Source organism: Protopterus annectens, chromosome 2.part2 (genome assembly GCF_019279795.1).
Source record: "Protopterus annectens isolate FY-2018-M chromosome 2.part2, PAN1.0, whole genome shotgun sequence".
In the NCBI taxonomy this organism is placed as follows: domain Eukaryota; kingdom Metazoa; phylum Chordata; order Ceratodontiformes; family Protopteridae; genus Protopterus; species Protopterus annectens.
The window spans coordinates 40,081,823-40,102,089 of record NC_056730.1 but is presented as its reverse complement, the minus strand read 5'-3'; the positions used below and the strand labels follow the sequence as shown (position 1 = coordinate 40,102,089).

At 45.5% G+C, this 20,267-nt stretch overlaps 1 protein-coding gene across 1 annotated transcript in view; it reads left to right on the top strand.

The window, feature by feature from the left end:
* SLC30A5 (solute carrier family 30 member 5) overlaps nucleotides 1–19,960 on the top strand; it is a 1,152,350-nt gene extending 1,132,390 nt beyond the window's left edge. Inside the window, exon 16 of the mRNA XM_044063733.1 lies at nucleotides 19,390–19,960. Within this exon, the coding sequence (XP_043919668.1) occupies nucleotides 19,390–19,560 (171 nt within the window). The 3' untranslated portion in view covers nucleotides 19,561–19,960. The remainder of the gene's footprint in view (nucleotides 1–19,389) is intronic.
* Nucleotides 19,961–20,267: the final 307 nt, after the last annotated feature.

Genomic DNA, 20,267 nt, shown 5'->3' with positions numbered 1-20,267 from the left:
TGTGTCGGCTGGAGAGTCGATTATGGTGCCCAGTTTTCAGTCATCTGCGAACTTTGTCAGCCACAGTCCTTCCGTGTTGGCCTGTACCTCCGAGAAATATATACCGAACAAGAGAGGTCCCAGGACTGAGCCTTGTGGGACACCACTTGTAACTGGTTTGGAGTCTGACATGGCTCCAGCAATTCTAACCATGTGGGTTCTGTCCTTGAGCCAGTTTGCAATCCATCTAGTGACATAGGGGTTTATATTTAAGCTGGTGAGCTTATCTATAATGCCCGAGTGGGGTATTGTATCGAAGGCTTTTGCGAGGTCCAGGTAGGCTGTGTGGACCACCTTCCCCTCGTCAATCGCCTTGGTGACTGTTTCAAAGAAATCAACCAGGTTTAAGAGGCAGGATCTGCCCTTAACAAAGCCGAACTGGGTAGGATCCAGTGTCTGTAGGTCCCCAATATCTTTATTTAGGAGGTCCATGATGATCCTTTCCATAGCTTTGCAGACCAAGCTAGTCAGGCTTATGGGGCGATAGTTTCCAGGATCCGTTGAGGCACCACCTTTATGGAGAGGGACCACTGTTGCTGCACGCCACTCTTTGGGCACATATCCTGTAGTAAGGCTGAGATTGAACAGTAGTTTTATGTTTGGGTTTAGCTCTTCTTGGAGTTCATGTAGGACGCAGCCGGGACACCGTCTGGTCCCATTGATGCTGTGTTTTTGTTTTGGAGAGGCGGCTCTTACCTGAGCATCTGAGATGTCAGGGGGGCAGCACTCTGCTGGGATAGATATTTGCCCTTTTGGTGGTGGGGAGAAGTTTGCGCTGAACCTGTCAGCTAGGATGTTGGCAATGTCTGTGGGTTCAGTGTATTTTTGTCATTTTGGACTAATTCTGAGCATATCTGGGAATTACCACCCAGGTTCCTAACATAACTAAAGAAAGCCTTGTGATTATCCTTAGTGTCCTGTGCAATTTTTCTCTCGAAGCTGGCCTTAGACAATTTTATGAGTGCCCATAGTTTTTTGCTAATACTGATCAGTGATGCCTTCCCTTTTTGGGATTTTGCTCTATCATTTAGTAGCTTCCTCCTTCTATTGTATAGTTTGTTTATGGCTGGGGTCCACCAGACAGGACGTCTGCCTTTGGAGGATTGGGTCTTGGTTTTATTTGGGATCACATGATCCATGCATTCCTGAAGGTGTTCATAGAATGTGTTTATAAAGGATTCTGCGGTCTGGGCCGTATTTTCCACAGGCCCGGGGGCTTTGAAGGATTCCACCTTGGTTTTGAGGAGTGTGAAATTTGCTTTAGAGAAGTTTTTCACTGTGGTTTTCTGGGCAGGGGGTGGGATCAGGATGTGAATATCCAGTGAGATTAGTTTATGGTCTGATCTTACCAGTGAGGGATACACTTCTGGTCTGGAGCATAGAGTCCCCATGTTAGTGATGATCAGGTCCAATATGTTTTCCCCTCTTGTGGGAGTGGTAACAAATTGTTCCATAGAATTTGAGTTTATAAATTCTAGGAACCTTTGGGCTTGGGTGTTGGAGCTAGAGTAATGCTCCCAGTCTATGTTTGGGTAGTTGAAGTCACCCAATATAATGGTGTTTGGAGAGACCTTCATATTTTCCAGTGTTCTCAGGAAGGCCGAGTGGGGTTCCTGGGTTTGGGAGGGTGGTCTGTCGCAGGCTATAAACTGGAAGGCAGTTTTACCCACTGTTAGTTGCACATGGATAGTCTCTGATGCTTCGTGCTTTGCCACCAACCTGGAGGTATGGGTATCTTTGATGAATATCGATACTCCCCCTCCTTTTGTGGTTCGATCCAAGTTTTGGGGTCGAAAAGCATGGTATGAGGTATAACCTGGTAGTGCTGGGGTGCTCTCGGGAGCCCTGAACCAGGTTTTTGTTACTGCACAGATACCGATGTTCTCCTTGCTAAGGAGAGTTTCGAGTGCGTGCATCTTGAGGTTTAGACTTCTGGCATTGAGTAGCATTACTCTTAGTTTCTTATCCCTTGTGATACCTATGGAGGTGGGTTTGTCTTCTGAGCCTTGCCTAAAAAAGGCACTATGGGGGTAGCAAGAGCCTTTGCCATTATCCGAAAGCCCAGGGGTGACAGGTGCAAGCCGTCCCTAGCGAAGCATCGTGGCTTGTCGAGCATATCATCCCAAGCTGACAGGCATTGGATCCCCTTTGAATGACACCAGTACTTAAGCCAATTGTTGAAATTGATCATCTTGTCTTCATATTGTGGCATCATTCTTGGTGAGGGTAAGATGCTACTCAAGGTCAGGGTCATACCGGCCTGGGCTACATGCTCAGAGAGCTCCTTTATGTCTCTTCATGTAGTCCAGGGCGGTACGTCTCCGGTCATTCACACCAGCATGGACAATGACTGAGTCATATTTGTACTTGCCTTGGAGTGACCTGAGTGCTTGTGTTATGTGGCGGATCCTAGCGCCTGACAGGCTGCTCACCGTGACCCTCTCCTTGTTCAGCCTGGTGAGCGGGACGTCAGTGTGCCTTACGATAGAGTCACCTATTACAAGTGTATCAGGTGTGTTGTGTAGTCATAAGGGCTGTGACTGTTCGGCACACTGGCTTTGTGAGATATGTGTTGCACGTGTTTTGTTTTGGGGTAGTGGTTGCTTGGGTGTCTGCTTTGGAGATCTCTGCTGCTTAGGCAGATCTTTATTTAGAGCCTCAGTATGTTTTGTGTGATTATGTGTTTGGTTTGCTGTCGTGGTAGGTCTATGTGAGACTGGAATTGTAGTGAGTGTGGTTTCCTTCTCCTCCTGACTGGTTATGCCAGTACTGAGTTGAGAGAGCTTAGCCTCCAGTTTGGCTATATGGTTGCATCTCTCACATGTGTTGGAATTTGTTGGGAGGAGGAGAGGGTTGTCTGTGTACATGAGGCAGTTGTAACATTGCCTCAAGATTCCCAGATTCACCAGCTGGACCAGAGAGGAGATTGACAACTGACCTTTGGACATGCTAGAATAATATTGGGAATTCCTTAATATTTGAAAACAAGGGCTAGTGGGGAGTGAGGGTGTAGTGCTTTTAATTTTTAGTGCTGACTTATATAATTGCTTTAGTGAGCAAGTGCCAGGTAACTTAAGTGCAATGTGTTACAGGTAACTTAAATGCAAAAACGACAAACAGTAACTTTCTTTCAAGTGAAACAAGGAAATAAGTACAGTAAGCAATGCAGATATCACTAGTGATCCACAGAAGCGCTGAGAAGCCACGTATTAGGTGGAATTAGCATTCCAGGGAACTAACAAGCAAACAAACAACAAGCATATAAGCAAAGCTAGATTCAGCAGGCCTGGATCTAGTCTATGCTACAGCAAACAAGGTGTACCAATTTCAGTAAGATACAGTTCAAATATTCAGGCACTATAAACCTTTAACCAGAAATTCCCAGCTCAGAAGGGCAGAGTCCAGCCTCTTCTCCCAGAAGAGTGCAGACCACAAACCTTCTTAATGTAAAATAACTGGCCTGAAGCCCAAGTGCTTAAACCAGAACTAATACACTTTAAGAATAACAGACACTGGGCTCTCAATCAGCAGTTCCCAACTTAGAAGGATGAAAGCTACCTGTCCTGCCATCACAGTGCATGCCAAAACCTTCCTAATGTAAAACAACTGGTCTGAAGCCCAAGTGCTTAATCCAAAAGACTTAGAATGATAGCTACACTTTGATCAAGTTACTGCCAAGCAGTAATAAATACAATTGAATACTTTAGAGAATGCCTGGATTAGTGCTCAAGTTACACAAACAAAGCTAGATCCAGCAGGCCCGAATCCAGTCTATGCCACAGCAAACAAGGCACACCAACTTCAGTAAGAAGCAGTTCAGATATGCATGCACTATAAGCATTTAATCAGAAATTCCCAGCTCAGAAGGGCAGAGTCCAGCCTCTCCTCCCACAAGAGTGCAGACCACGAACCCTCTTAATGTAAAATAACTGGCCTGAAAGCCCAAGTGCTTAAACCAGAATTAATACACTTTTAGAATAACAGACACTGAGCCCTCAATCAGCTGTTCCCAACCTAGAAGGATGTAAGCTACCTGTTCTGCCACTACAGTGCAGACCACAAACCCTCTCAGTGCAAAACAACTGGTCCGAAGCCCAAGTGTTTAAACCAAAAGGCTTAGAATGAGTTACACCAAGCAGTAATAAATACAATTGAGTACTTTTAAGATGATGCAAAAGTAAAATAAAGTAGGTAGAAACACAAGTACAGTAAAAGCAGATGAAATTTTTTTTTTTCTGAACAAGTGCTGAGATCAAAGAAACAGATTTGAAACTGGCTAGTTATAAGAAAAAAAAACTGAGCTAGAAGGCTTCCCTCCAACGCAGAAGGGCTTGGGGGCTCAGAAGCCTACAAATAGTCTATACCACTTGGCAGGAAACAAGCTTAATTTTTTTTTTCTTTTTCCCAGATGCTCTCTTTGTACACAGTAGGAGTGCCTGAAATCAGAATATGATCTCACTGCACTCAGTTGAGTGAGTAAATGAGATGGGCCCAGTAGGAGTATCCAAACACAAATTTACAAGAGGGGCGGGCAGTTTCAAGGCCACTAAGATTAACACCAAAACAAAAACAGGGAGGGTGAGTGGGACTAAATGAAGAGCAGAGTCAAAACTTCCAGTTCAGTTAATATTCCTACAACACAGTTAAAATCAATTTAAATACTGTATTTTTTTGATAAAAAAAGTGCAGATAAAGGTACTTAAATTCTCTTATACGTCCAGTATAAGCAAGTTCTTAGCCGGCCAAAGCTGAGGTTTTTAAGCAGAAAATATTTCACACTGTACCACTTAAATAGGCAAGGACAGGAAATCAAAGAATGTGGCTACCCTCACACCTGTAATTACTAGCAAATAAAATTCAGCAAACACTGACTAACTTCCAGTTCAGTTAATATTCCTGCAACACAGTTAAAATCAATTTAAATACTGTATTTTTTTGATAAAAAAAGTGCAGATAAAGGTACTTAAATTCTCTTATACGTCCAATTGAATACAGCAAGTTCTTAGCCGGCCAAAGCTGAGGTTTTTAAGCATTAATTTCTGCTATAAGCACCATGGAAAACCTACTACCCCACAGGGGATAAGACCACATTCAACAAGGGCTGCATCTACCTGTACAGCTTTTCTCAGAGGTGTCCCTACCAGGTACATCCTAGAAGCTGCTACCTGGAGTTCTGTACATACCTTCACCAAGCATTACCATTTGGCAATTTTCCCTAAATCCAGAGCTGGATTTGCCACTGCAGTCTTGCAGGGCCTTATAGCTCTTCCTAATGCTATCTAATTTCCTCCTCCAATCCTTAGCTTTGGGAATCTTCCCAAATGTGATGACTGCAGCAGGGAAACACGAATAACATAGTACAGTTGTGTACACTTACCATAAATGTAGATGTTCGAGTTTATTCAGTGTTGCAGTCCTAGTTACTCTCCCTCCAGCCCCCTGACTTCTATAGGCTGTACCTCTATTTTTGTTTACTATGCTTAAAGCTTTTTGGTGTATTTGCTGTTTTGTTGGAGGTGTAACCTTGTGATATATATATTTGCTTCCCATTATGGGGGCACCTGACATTTGGGGCAAGAAAAACTGATGTAATGGTGTTGGCTGCATGCTTTATACCCTTGACTACCTGAGATGAGACAGCAACTGACGCAGGACCCAAAACTTTGATAATCAGGCCGACTGAGGGCTACTGCAAGCAGATAACCCAAATGTGATGACTGCAACACTGAATACACTTGAACATCTACATTTATGGTAAGTGTACACAACTGTACTTTTATTTCTTTAAAATTATTTTGAGTCCCCTCTGCCTGCCAACAGGCAGGTCATACAAGCAAGATTATTTTGGACTCTTCTGACTGTTACATAAAAGCGTATTCCTACATCATAGATGAGGATTGCTTCCAAGTATAATAGAATGGCATACTCTAGTACAGAAACTTTACTTTTCCAAAATGGCAGTAGATACTCATGTAGGACTTGTTCAGATGCAAGGTGTAAGCCACATGGACTAGGTTATCTCCATATATAAGTACGTGCATACATCAAAAGATTCTTGGAAGTTTGACTCGGGTGTATGCAGGAATTGTAAATGGAATAAGGCCTGTAAACATCAGTTTTTTACATAATGCATTTATTGTAATTCACCTGTCATATGACTAAATCTTGTTAAGCCTGGATGTGAGCCTGTTTTCCTTCTTCCCTAGTTTTCCCTCCTTCAACCTCCAAAGTATTTTTGTTATTTTTAAAAAATAAAACATTAAAAAAGGCTTACTGAGAAAGTATGGTGGTAGAAGTTAAAGAATAATAATAAAGAACAGTGTAGTAAAATTATAGGGTGTTTTGTTTTTTGAATCAGGATGGGAAGTTTTAGGAGAAACATATGTAGGGGTGTTGGAAAAATTTACTGTTATTAATAGAAAGTAATTTGTGGGACTGCTTGTGGGAAATGGTTTATAGGAAAATCCCATTAAAGGGTCAAGTGTTTTATAAAAGTAAGACAGAGATGCTTTATCTAGTTGCTGGATGTGATAGGAAAGATGCATGGTCTCATGTTTATTTATTTTTTTTCTTCTAAGAACATTTCTGGGTTCCATTGTAAAGCAAATTAGGTTTCATAGGATCTGAAGTAGTTAACTTCATTTATCTGCAACCCGTGGGTATTCAGATCCATATCAGATCCGAGCCGGCAACATTTTATCAATCATCTGCTCCAAGCTCCTCCCCGTACCCATAATCCCTCACCTCTCCTACCTTCTCACAGATCTCATTTGCCGCTTCATGCCTACGCATCATGGTCTCTGTAGCTCCAAGTTGGGTGTAGTAAGTGGAACCTTTGATACTTAAATTAGCGTGTGAGGATAGTTGTTTGTGAGCAACCCTTCCTCCCCTTCATCTTGTCGTCGGTTTATTGTTTAAAAAAAAAAGGTAGTTAGAAAGTTTGTGTTTTTGAGGTAGAGTAGGCCTAGCCAACCCCTGTGTGTGTGTGTGTGTCTAGTTTAGCGTTTGGCTGTGTGGAGTGTGTTACGGTTGACCAGCCTAAACCAATGTTTAAAAAATGTACAGAGTGTGGCCACAAGTTTTCACTGGCTGATGGCCACACTGTGTGTGTTATTTGCCTGGGCATTCTCCATCTTAGTTTGCTGTGTGTGCAGGGTTCATTCTACCCAGGGCCCTAAAAGAGAGGAAGGCGAAGCTGGTAGCCAAGGGCTTGCTACCAGTTTCTGCTTTAGAGACGACGGCCTCAACATCGGCTCTTGTAGCCGACACCCCCACCTCCCCTCAGGCTGTGACTAAACCTCCCTCTAAGCCTGCTGAGGCGGGGACAAAATCTAAGGATAAGGACAAGAAAGAGAGAGAAAAAAGAGTAGAGAGGCTTTTCCCAGTCCACCTGCTAAAGTTGTTAGGACCACTTCTCCTCGGCTCCATTCCCCGAGGTTCTCCCCGGAGCTGAGGGAGCCTTCAGACCAGAGGCCTTCTTTGAGGTCGTCTCACAGGGTCAGATCCAAGTCGGTCGCCTCCTAGTGGTCCACTCGGAGTCTGTCAGAGCTTGATGTGGACATGATGATGCGGAGATTCATTCAGACCCAAATCCAAATGGGAGTCTTACCAGCCGGAGAGGGGACCTCTATGCCCTTCTTCCATCCTATCTCTCCTTCCCCGATCCGACCAGCGGTTTCGGGGTTTATGGATCTGAGGATCCTAGGAGTTGAGGGTTCAACGCCGATGGTTCCTCCAACCTCAACGCTGGCCATTACCTTGAGTTCCTCTGATCAGACTTGTTCTGATCTGAGCAACTCTGGGCCGAGAACAGAGAGACGGATCTGAGGGAACGGAGATGTCTTTGGCTCCGACTTTGTTGGTTCCAAGCTGTTCCTTCGGAACCCTGGCTACCTTGGCCTCTGCCCCGATCCTCACAACGGAGCTGGGGAAAACTTCTTCATTGTTAGTTGCCAAGGAGGTGCATTCTCCTTCGGCTTTCGACGTGGTGGAGAGGGTTCTCTTCCAGGGATTGAGACCCCAGCCCATTGCCTTGGACTCCACCCAGGCTGCCGTGGATTTGGTCACGTCTCCCATCAGCTTGTCCCAGGGACAACCCATGCCAGAGGACCCCTAGGTGGATCCCATCGTGGAACCCCCTGTGACTTATGAGCCCTCTTCAGAGATTCCCACTGAGGAGGCCCCCCGTAAGCATTCATGTAAGAGGAGGCACATGGACTCCCCCGAGTCCCTCACAGGAGATACTGACTTGGATGAAGGTGAGGGTTCCCCCCGGTCACCTCCCGAGGATGTCTCCTTTGGAGACATCATGGAAATCCTCCGCCAGAGTGGAGGTTGGTCAGCCCCAAAACCCTCAGCGGATGAGTCGGTATTCTTGAAGGCCTTTGGCACAGGCCCATCTACATCCTGGGTATCCCCTCCTGCAGATCCATTAGTGGATCTTATTACCATGTAGGCATGGAAGGAGCCTGACACCATAGAGCCAATACCCAAACACCCAGACAGGATCCTTTCTCCTCCCACAGACAGACAGGCCTGGTACAGGGGATCCCCGGTGGATGCTATGGTGGTGGCAGCTGCCACCAAGAGAGAACTGGCTCAGGAAAGTTCTTCTGTCCACCCTCCAGACAAAGAGTCTAGGGCGGTGGATCGCTGTGGGAAGCGAGTCTTTTCTTCAGCAATGATTTTCATACAAGCTCTGTATTATGTGGCACACGTCAGCGAGACCTTGTCACGGAATTCGCTGTGTCACCCTCAGAGTCCTTGCAGCCAGAGGACAAGCGGCTGTTCTCGGTGAAAATGTCGAGACTGAAATCCATTTCAAACACGTCCATGCGTCTTCTTTCCCATGCCACGGAAGGAGCTGCTAGGGCAGCTGGGACCGGCGTAGCTATGAGGCGGCAAGCCTGGTTCAAACTCTTGTCAATTTGCGGACCTCTTCAAGGCGTCTTTTTACAAATGCTCCCTTTGACGGTTCCTCCCTTTTTGGAAGACCGTTTGTGACACCTTGGTCCAGAGCGAGAAGGATGGGAAGATTCTGCCGTCGGAGTCCCCTTCTCTAGCCCTCAAAGATCCTTTTCTAGGAATTATAGAGGGCAGAAGAAGATGTGGTTCAGAAAATCTCAGTTTTCCTGGGAAACACAGGACAACTCGTCCCCTTGAGGCAGAGGGGGACTAGACGGACGCTGCCCCAGAGGCAGAGGGGGTCCGAGGAATTTTGGGTCTAGGGAGATCTTCTCGGACAGACTTGCGCAGCAACCCTGAGGGGTTGCCCAACTGTCCTACTCTGGCGACAGTCGGGAAGATTTTCATTGCACCTAATGGCTTGGGAGTCCATTGCGATGGACCATTGGGTGCTCCAAATAATATCCAGAGGATACTCCATCCAGTTCATTGCCCCACCCATCCAATCAAAGTGCCTCCCAGATGTTCCACCCACTCAAAGGGAGGCCACAGCTCACGAAATTTCAAAGCTGCTTTACAATCGGACCATCAAACCGGTTCCCCCAGGTCAGTCCAAATTAGGCATTTACTCCAGGTTCTTTTTAGTGCCAAAAAAGATGGGGGACCTCAGACCCATATTGGGCCTGTCAACCCTGAGCCTGTCTGTAGCCAAGCAGAAATTACGGATGTTCACCTTACAGTCCATTCTAACGTATCGCCAAGAATGCGACTGGATGTGCTCGATAGACCTCCAGGACACTTACTACCACATCAAGATTTGCAGAAGCTCCAGGAGATTCCTTCGCTTCCGGCTGGGAGCCAATCATTTCCAGTTCAGAGCCCTACGCTTTGCCCCCAGGGTGTTTACCAAGGTTATGGCAGTAGTAGCGGCTCACCTGAGGCTTCAGGGAAATCATGTGTATTCAGGTGTTTCCTTACCTAGATGATTGGCTCCTCGCTGCTGCCACCAAGCATCTACTTTGCATGGCCAGAGACTCCTTCCTGCATCTTGCAGTCAATCTAGAGATTACCATCAACATCTCCAAGTCCCACCTGAACCCAACACAGACTTTGGAATTTATAGGGGTATGGTTGGACACTCCACTATTACAAGTTTTTCTCATTCAGGACAGGGCCTAGAACCTATGGGCCCATGTGTCAGTGATCCTCGGCCCCAGGACACCGATGGTGAGCAACGTTTTCTGAGCACTAGGCTCCATGGCCGCTGCAATTTCAATTCTTTCATGTGCAAGCCTTCACATGAGGGTGCTTCAGTGGACCTTGCAGTTCAGTGGTCTTGGTTAGACCTCCACATGGACTAAACTATACAGATCAGCAGAGCCTGCAAGATTTCCTCTTCTTTGGTGGCTCCAATAGCCAGAAATCTTGGCAAGTCATCCATTCTTAACATCCCCAGCCCAAGCCACAGTGACCACAGATGCCTCCCAGCTTGGGTGGGGGAGGCACTTTTTGGGAAGGACGGTCCAAGGCACGTGGCCCCAGACCAAGACCAGATTGCATATCAATGTTCTGGAGATGAGGGCAGTGCTTTTAACGTTGCAAGCCTTTCACACTGTTCTTCCCCCGGAGACAATTGCAGTTCAGTCTGACAACATGTTCGTTGTCTGGTACATCAACAAACAAGGAGGGACCAGATCTTACCCTCTCTGCCGTGAGGCCAATTTGAGTGTGGGAGTGGGAGATTTCCACCAGTCTGTTTCTGATTGTAAAGCACATCCCGGGACGCTCCAACAGTTTAGCGGACAGATTGAGTCGGGCTATTCTAATGCCATACGAGTGGTCTCCGAAACAGTCAATAACGGAGGTGGTCTTCCTAGCTTAGGATCACCCTTGGTGTGATCTCTTCGTATCTCCTTCCAACGTGAAGTGCAGCGAGTTCTTCGCTCTGATCCTCTCCCCAGGGGACTCCCCCAGAGACGCTCTAGTTCATGCTTGGCCTCCCAGGTTACTGTATGCCTATACCCCGCTACCTCTCATTCCGAAATTTCTTCAGAAAGCTTTCCGACTGGGGTGCAAAGTGATCCTCATTGCCCCGCTCTGGCCTCGTCCTCTGGTCTCGTGCTCTAACTCTTCCACGGATTCTGGATCCCTACCCGGATCTCATATCCCATCCCTCTGGAAGACGGCCTTTCTAGTGGCCATTACTTCGACTAGAAGGGTTTCTGAGATTCAAGCTTTGTCTGCCGTGCCCCCTACTTGATCTTTCATAAAGACAGGGTTTCACTTCGCACGAACCCTTTTCTTACCGAAAGTGGCTTCTGAAACTAATATTAACCAGATGATTAATCTGCCTGTGTTCTTTCCAAATTTCCAGAGCAAGGGTGTATATAAGCTGCATTGCTAGATGTTCATAGACCGCTTAATTTCTATTTACACAGGACTAAACAATTTCGTAAGTCTGATCAATTATTCGTGTCCTTTTCTAGACCCTTTTTGGGCAAGGCCATTTCCAAGGTCTCCTTATCCAGATGGATTACACCATGTATAATGCAAGTCTATAGGGATAAAGGCCTATCCCCATCTGGTCCTATTAAAGCTCATTCTACCAGATCTATGGCAACTTCTGCTGCTTTTTGGTCTAGAGTTTCTCTGGATGATATCTGTGCAGCAGTGACCTGGGCAAGGTCACATACATTTATTTCTCATTATAAGTTGGATTTGATCTCTAGAGTGAGAGCATCCTTTGGCTCTGCGGTGCTCAGGAATATCCTTCCATGAGGGCCACCCAAGAGTTTTGGTAGCTGGGGATTCTGTCCCACAGGTTGCAGATAAATGAAGTGAACTGCTTCAGATAAAGAAGTTATGTACTCACCATAACGTTCCATCTGAGTAGTTATACTTCATTTTCTGCAACCGTCCCTCCCTCCTTCCCCCTAACCTATTCTAGGTTAACATTATTGAGATTGGTTAATGGCAAACTCGATCTGAGGGAAGGTAGGAGAGGTGAGGGATTATGGGTAAGGGGAGGAGCTTGAAGCAGATATTTGATAAAATGTTGCTGGCTCGGATCCGATATGGATCCGAATACCTACAGATTGCAGAAAATTAAGTATAACTACTCAAATGGAATGTTATGGTGAGTACATAACTTTTTTTTTTTAGTAAATGTCAATAATGGAGGTGCTTTGTCTTTTGAGGTTTATGGGGTACTTTAAGGGACTACAAAAGTGCAATAGTTTGATTAGTATGTACATTATACAGTATTTAAAGGTTTTAAATTAACAGAGGCTAGTACAGTAGAGAAGAATATGAAGAATTTATCTATGCTGCATTTGTAAACAGAAGAAAATAGCTGTATTAATGGAATTTTGTTCAGTCTTGTGCCAAATACTGTTTTTGTATTTTTTGGTTTGTTGTAAAGAAATCTTCTGTTGTTTTTGACAGTAAATATCTGTCTGAAGTTGTTAATCTTCTGCCTGTTCATCACAGATGGGTTCGGTTCCGAGCCCTCGGACCCGAGTTGGCCTTATACCAAGCTTGCGTGCACCAAAAACTCTCAAGCTAAGCTGCTACCCACAATGCCCTTTATTCAGTTACCTCAGATCTTGTTTGCCGCACAGCCTTATAGCAGCGTTTCACTGAGCTGTCCAGCTAAGTGCTTTTTTCAGATATATTTACAAGTTTTGTAAACGTTTTTCTCTTTTGATGATCTGTTTTTGATTTCTATATTGCTTCAACTCTACCCACAGGTATTTCTCTCTTACCATTGTTGGTATTTTCTTGGTATTTCTAACTTTCTACTCTTGCAATATCTTGTTACCATTGTTGGTATTTCGTGAGAGTGTATTCTGGGATGTCTGAAAAGAAGGGAACTACGGGGTTTAAACGCTGCTCTTCTTGCAGTGGTAAACTACCAAATAGTGACCTCCATGAAGAGTGTGTGTACTCTTTGGGGGTTCCGCATTTGTCAGCGAAACCCCCGTGTGATATATGTGCTAGTTTCAGTCAGCGGACGCTGAATGACCGTCTTAACAAACTGATTTTAAAGGGCCTACTTGCTTTGCCTTTTTCGGAGGCTATTTCTGCGATGGAGGTCTCATCCCCTCCTTCCTTGGACAAGAAATGTCCTCGCTCGGACCCCTCTTCACCAGCCAGTGACAGAGGTAAAAGTCACAAGCACAAGGCCCATAAGTTCTCTTCTGAACACCGTTCTGCCTCCTCAGTGCCGACTACTACATCGGCTCCGAGCTCGACTCCAGCTAAGTTTACTGAGGTCGCCTCGCCAACGCCGACTATGGGCACTGTCTACTGCCTCGGTACCGACCAGCTTATCGATTTCTCTTTCGGCACTGACATCGTCCATTTCTGCTCCAATACTGGTTCCAGCAACTACCTCGGAACCGTTTTTGTCATCCACCCCTATTGTGACTTCGGCTTCGAGCCCGTTCACGACTCCAGCCTTACCATTGTTACCAGTTTCAAAATTGGAATCTGTGCCGTACTGTGACACACCACAGAGCCAATACTCCTACTGTGGACCCGTTTGCCGGACAAACCTGCAATTCCCTTTTTGGACTGGTCTGATTCCCCCTCAGGGCCATCGGAGAGATCCACCAGGAGCCTTTCCGAATTGGATGTGGTCCGCCTTTTTGACCATCTGCTGACCGCCAGGGTAATTTCAAATCCACCTAGACCCTATCCCACTCCAGGCTTTGGGTCTATTTCTCCAGCAACCCCTACTTACTCTTCTCTCTTGGATCCCTCAGTTCCAAGGCTCATTTATCCAACTTTAAGGACTCCCTTCCTTGGCACCAACAACGACTCTGTCTGTGGCCCCAAGACCCCTTTGGGTATCTGTTCCATCGGAACCCACCCTTCCTCAATCTCATACTTGGGGGGGGGGGTGGAACCTCCGGTTCTGGTCTTGGTTCTGACGGTTTTGTCAGTCCCAACTTCGGATCCGAGGGTGACTACCGCTCTGAGTCTGCTTGAGGCTCCGTCCCCGGGGGAGGACCGTCTGGAGCGGGGTTTGACCCCGGTTCCGGGCTCCCACTCCTGTTCGGGCGGGCCTGCTTTCCAGGTGATGGAGTGGGCACTTGCTGCTAGCAATCCTCACCCATTGGTTATTCCCCCTGTTCCTTCTGAGCCACAGCTGTCAAAGGCCACTTTCACAGGACTCCGAGAGCACAAGGCCCAGGAAACCCCTGTCCAGAGCATCTCCCTTTCTGAGTCTTCTTCGGATGCTCCCACCGAAGAACCCCCTCGGAAATGGGTGTGTAAGAGGAAACACATGGACTCCCCAGAGTAGTCCCTCACAGAAGATTTGGACTACGATGATGGGGAAGGGTCCCCACTGTCACCCCCTGATGATGTCTTCTTCGGAGACATCATGGAAATTTTAAAACAGAGGGGTAACTGGAAGTCCTCCAACCCTTCTTCGGAGGAATCCGTATTCCTGCAGGCCTTTCGCTCTTGACCCTCTACTTCTTGGGTGACCCCCCCCCACCGATAAGCTGGTTAAACTCATCGTGCAACAGGCTTGGAAGAACCCTGACTCCGTTGGGGCTATCCACAGAAGATCAGACAAAGTATTCTTCCCCTCCAGAGGATCAACCCCATTGGTCCAGAGGTTTGACAGTGGACGCTATGGTGGTGGCGGCAGCCACGAGAAAGGACCTTGCAGAAGAGAGTCCTGCTGTTCACCTGCCCAACAGAGAGTCCATAACAGTGGACTGGTTAGGGAAGCGAGTCTTTGCATCAGCGACCTTCGCAGTTAGGTCTCTGAACTTTCTGGCACATTTTACGAGGCTCCAGAGAGCTCTTATCTCCAAACTCTCCGGAACTCTCACGGGGCAAGTTTCGGATGGAGCATGAGATAAAGTTGCTTCCCAACTTGCCACCCTAGAATCAATATCTAATTCATCCATGAGGTTGCTGTCACACGCAACTGAAGGAGCAGCTAGAGCTGCGGGTGCAGGCATAGTCATGTGATACCACGCCTGGATGCGCATTTGCGACCTCGCACACTCCTTCAAGTCTTCCTTTCTAAATGCCCCTATCGAGTCATCTGCTCTGTTTGGTGCTAAGGTCAAGGATACATTAGCCAGGTTCGAACAAGACGGGAAGACCTTGTCTGCCATTGGTCTACGCTTTTCCAAACCTTAGCGCTCCTTCTTCAGGAATCGAAGGAACAGAAAGATGTGGCACAAGAAGTCTCAAGGTCATTTCCGAGACGCACATCGTGAGGACTACTCCAGAGGCAGAGGGGGTTCCAATAATGGAAGACGTCCCTTTCGAGGCAGAGGGGGTCGCCGAAACCAGGGCTCCAGAGATTCCTTCTCGGGTAGACCATATCAGCGCTCCTGAGGCGCTGCCTGATTGTTTTCCTCTAGAAGCAGTCGAGGCACGTTTTTCTCTGCACCAAGCTGCCTGGCTCTCCATTGCGAACGATTAGTGGGTGCAGAGAATCATTACCAGAGGCTACCATATTCCCCTAATAACTTATCCAAGACCTCTGAAATCCCTTCCCTATGTTCCACCCAGTCAAAGGGAGGAGGCAGCTTCCGAAATACGAAAGCTATGTCAAAAACGAGCCATCCAACAGGTCCCCCCAGATCAGTGCGGATCAGGGTTCTACTCAAAGATTATTTTTGGTGCCAAAGAAAACAGGGGACTGGAGGCCCATCCTGGATCTCACCCAGCTAAACAAATTGTGGTAGTTCAGACCGGGTTCCGCATGGTCACGATTCAATACATCCTCCCCTTTCTGCGGGAGGCTGTGTGGATGTGCCCATTAGATCTCCGGGATGTGTATTACCATATCAAGATAGACTAGCACTCCAGGAGCCTCCTTCGCTTCTGGTTAGGAGCCAATCACTACCAATTCAGAGCCCTGCCTTTCGGTCTCTCGATAGCCCCCAGAGTGTTCACAAAATGTCTTGCAGTGATAACAGCTCATCTGAGACTTCAGAGATTTCAGGTGTTTCCATACCTAGATGATTGGCTCCTCTCCACCCCCACCAAGCATCTTCTGGTCAGGGCCCTTCGCTGCACACTGGCTCTAGCGGAGTCATTAGGCATCACCATACAGTGGGAGAAATCAAACCTTCAGCCATCAGAACAAGTGGAATTCATTGAGGCAATATTCAACACCCAGTCAAGCCTGATCTCACTTCCTCTCCACAGGCTTCAGAGACTAAGGGCACAAGTTCAGGTGATACTCTGTCAAAGCAAGGTGTCTGCAAGGGAAATCCTCCAAGCCTTGGGATCTATGGCTGCAGCCATTCCCATAGTTCCCTTAGCCAGACTTCACTTGAGAGTACTACAATGGTTCCTTCAGGCCCAGTGGATACCCAATCTTCACCCCCTGAGCTCACAGATTCTTATCACCAACATTTGCAAAACAAGATCTCCTCTGGTGGATGAGTACAGACGAAAATCTTTGCTGTCACCCCTTCCAGGTTACACATTCCAGCGCCACATTGACCACGGATGCTTCCCTGATGGGGTGGGGGGGGCCACTTCCAGGGAAAGTCAGTCCAAGGCACGTGGTCCGATGTAGAGGTCAATTTGCATCTCAATGTTGTGGAGTTCAGAGAGATACAATTGGCGTTGCAAGCTTTTCATCTGCTCCGTCCATCCGGAACGATTGCTGGGAGGGACCAAATCGTACCCCCTATGTCGCGAAGCCATGAGAATCTGGCAGTGGGGGATAGCTTCCAACCGCTTTCTGATCGCAATGCATATCCTGGGGAGCTCCAACGTGATGGCGGACAGACTGAGCAGATTTGGCTCAATGGTTCTCTGGAATGTTCTTCCATAAGAGCCACCCAGGTTCTCCAAGTTGCTGGGGACTCTGTCCCATCTGTGATGAATAGGAATAAGATTAACAACTTCAGATAAAGAAGTTATGTCTTACCATAAAGTTCCATCTGAGTTGTTGATCTTCTTCCAGTCATTACACCCTCCCACCGACCCCCTCCTAAGGTTCCTGGCGGATCTTCTGGGTCTTTGTGGTGTATTAGGGTTTCTGCACAGAGATGGCCTCTGACTTCTTCTTCTTCTATATGTTGCATGCAAACTCTATCTGAGGTAACTGAGCAAAGGGCATTGTGGGTGGCAGCTTAGCTCGAGAGTTTTTGGTGCACGGAAGCTTGATATAAGGCCGACTCGGTTCCGAGGGCTCGGAACCGAACCCATCAGTGATGACTGGAAGATCAACAACTTAAATGGAACGTTATGGTAAGACATAACTTCTTTTTCATAACCATTTTTTCTGTCACACTGGCACTGGATAGCAGCCATTTCCACAATGGAAGCATTGGTACTCTAACCAAGTGTTAGATTGAAATTAAGTAGAAGTGGCATTGCATAAAGTACCGCAGTTAGGGCAGAAGGGACATTATTATAACATCGCATTTGAAGGGTAGCCCGTAACACTGCACTGCATTTTCAGATGGCTGGAAACTGGGGCGGAAGAAGAACAAACAGGTATCACCTCCCATGGTAATAGAAATCAGTCTGCACATGTGCAGAAATAAACTTTTTTTTTAGTACTGGAAAGCCTTATTTTATTAAAAAAAAGAGCTTTTGTCAAATTGCTGAATAACACAGGTCTGTTTCTAACCATGCATCTCTCTCCACCAGGAGCTTTTATCGCACACAATGCTGTTTAGACAAATTTCTGTGATTCTGTGACTGCAAATCAACAAAAATCCTTGCATTCCTAAGCAAGCAGAATACATTATATGTGTTTTATTTACTATACCAATGGAATTAAGTGAAAATAGAAATATCAAATAAAAAGAATACCACCCCAGTGTGTTGCTGCTGCCTAGCTACTACAATAGGTATTGATGAATGTTACCTTTCTGACTTAGAATCTTGAAAAAACTGGTTTACTTACAAAAATACCTAATCCAAATGTTTGAAAGTTTCTCTTTCAGAGGGTTAGCTATGCCATCACCTTAGGAATGGTGAATTCTTTATTCCTTCTTTAATTCCTTCTTGATTTCTGTTATGGTGAGTAAAGACCTCACTGCCTTGGTCTCTCCTCTCTTTGGTTTTAATGGAAATGAGCTGTGAGAAAGAAGAGTCCAGTTTATTTATTGATATTGTTGGTGTAATGGGGAAGGTGTTTGTCTTATAAACACAAGGTGCAGGGTTTGATTCCCACAAGGTGTAATTGGCTGGGTTTAAAATGGCTCATAAAGGCAGTTAGCCTAGTACTAATCTATAGACTTTAGACATTGTGAGATGACTGAAGAAAATAGGGTTGAGTCAGAAGAAACTGCTGTAACCGTATGAGCTGAGGATTTCCCTGGCAAGGGAAGGAAGTCTGTTCATAAAGGTTACCCTTTTAACTGAGAAGCCCTTGGAGTTTTTTTGCGTATCCAAGTATTTCAGTTGTTAAAACTCTAGCCTGGTGTATAGGAGACAATTTTGGGTTGCTAGAATGGTGTGGTAATGAATTGGAAGGAAAAAGTAGGGATGTCGGACAGCATCACAGAGGGTTTGTCATTGTTTCAAAAATGAGCACTAAAAAGTACTGGAAAAGCTGAGTTAACTGCAGAAGGTAGCTAATTCTAAGGTTCTGATCTGTGGGGAAATGTCTAAGATTTTTAGGCAACAGTAAGAAGTACAGGCCTGCACTGACTAGAGCATTCTTTCTACTATGCATATTTGATCCAGTCAGTGGTTATGGGAAAGACGGAACTTATCTTATCACTCAGTCGGTACAAAGCAGATCCCACCAATGTGCAGGATATGTGTAAGTGAATATGTGTGTGCTTCCTTCAGTAGACGCCATCCTGTTATAGGCTTGCAAGTAGTCTCTAGGCATATGTGGTAAGGAGGCTGTTGAGAAGCCAAGCCCAAACCAATGTCCCAGTTGTCCCAGAGCACTGCCTGGTTAGGTGACTTGTTCAGAACTGCACATGCTAATGGAGCTTAAGGGAGTTAAACCCTGAAATGTGTTAAGCAGTTTGCTAACCGCTCATAGCCTTGCCTGTGATAATTGCAATACAGATTGTAATGAATTTCTCTGGCTTTAGTTTATGTATTTTACTTAATATACATGATTTATCTGTATGATGCATGTAAAGGTGCTCAGGAGCATACATTATTAATATGTTGCATTTACTCCAGACTCTGATCTCGGAAATGTTAATGATGCTTTATCTTGTTGACCAACAGACTGCTGCAGATTAATAGACGTGTTTTGCTGTGGGAGAGAGGGTTACAGGCAGACTAGTCTTACTGCTGTATACCACTGAAAATTTACCAACAAGCTATGGCTATGGCTGAAAGGGGTCTGTGGACCCCACCCACTTACATGATTAACCAGATACGGCTGCCTATATAGGTTGAGAGAGAGAGAGAGGCAAATAAAAATAAAAAATGAATAATACAGGATATTTCATTATTATCTTGTGTTTATTTTTTAAGGTTACTGCTGTCCTTAAAGAGGCTGGTGTGAACAACCTTTCTGTACAAGTGGAGAAAGAAGCATACTTCCAGCACATGTCTGGCCTCAGCACAGGATTCCAGGAAGTTTTTGAAATGACCAAACAGATGGAATCACTCAGCCACTACAAAGATGGGACCTATATCATGTAATCTTTAATTAAAATGTATGATGTTAGATAAGGCAAGGCACAGTGTAATATATTGTGCTGGACTGGTTTTCTGGGTACCTCAACAGGTTTTGTGTTATTACAAGCAGGTTTGCACATTGATGTACATGAATTATGTATTGTAATACATTTTTACAGAGCTCTAGCATTTTTCTTTAGGGATCAGCAATCTGATTTTTGTATTTGTCCAAATTATAATTGTACAGATAAATTATATTTGATAGTAAGTGTAACTTACTGTACCTAACCTGTCATTAAATATGCATCCAAAATTATGTCCCCTTCATATAAATATGGTGTTCATTGAATACAGTTTTCTGGGTCAGTGCACTATTGTCTTTTGGTGTTAATTTCACCAAACAATAAAATGTAATTGGATCTTTGTTTATTCGATTTATTCTTTACAGGGCTGTCATTTGTTTTGACTGAAATAGTTTCTAATGTCTTCTGAAATTTCATAAGCCATATTAAACCACGCAGTATTAGGGAAATATTAATGACCTACACAAATTTGTCACCACATTTCTTTATCCCGTGTAGATCTGTAAAGAAAAAAAAAAGAATATTCCAACTGTGGTTGTGCTGCAGCCCATAGGAAAGGAAATAACATAGACACGTTACATGCCTCAAGTAATTAAGAGTGTGAATACATATACTTGACATGCATGTCTAACATAATAATGCCAAACC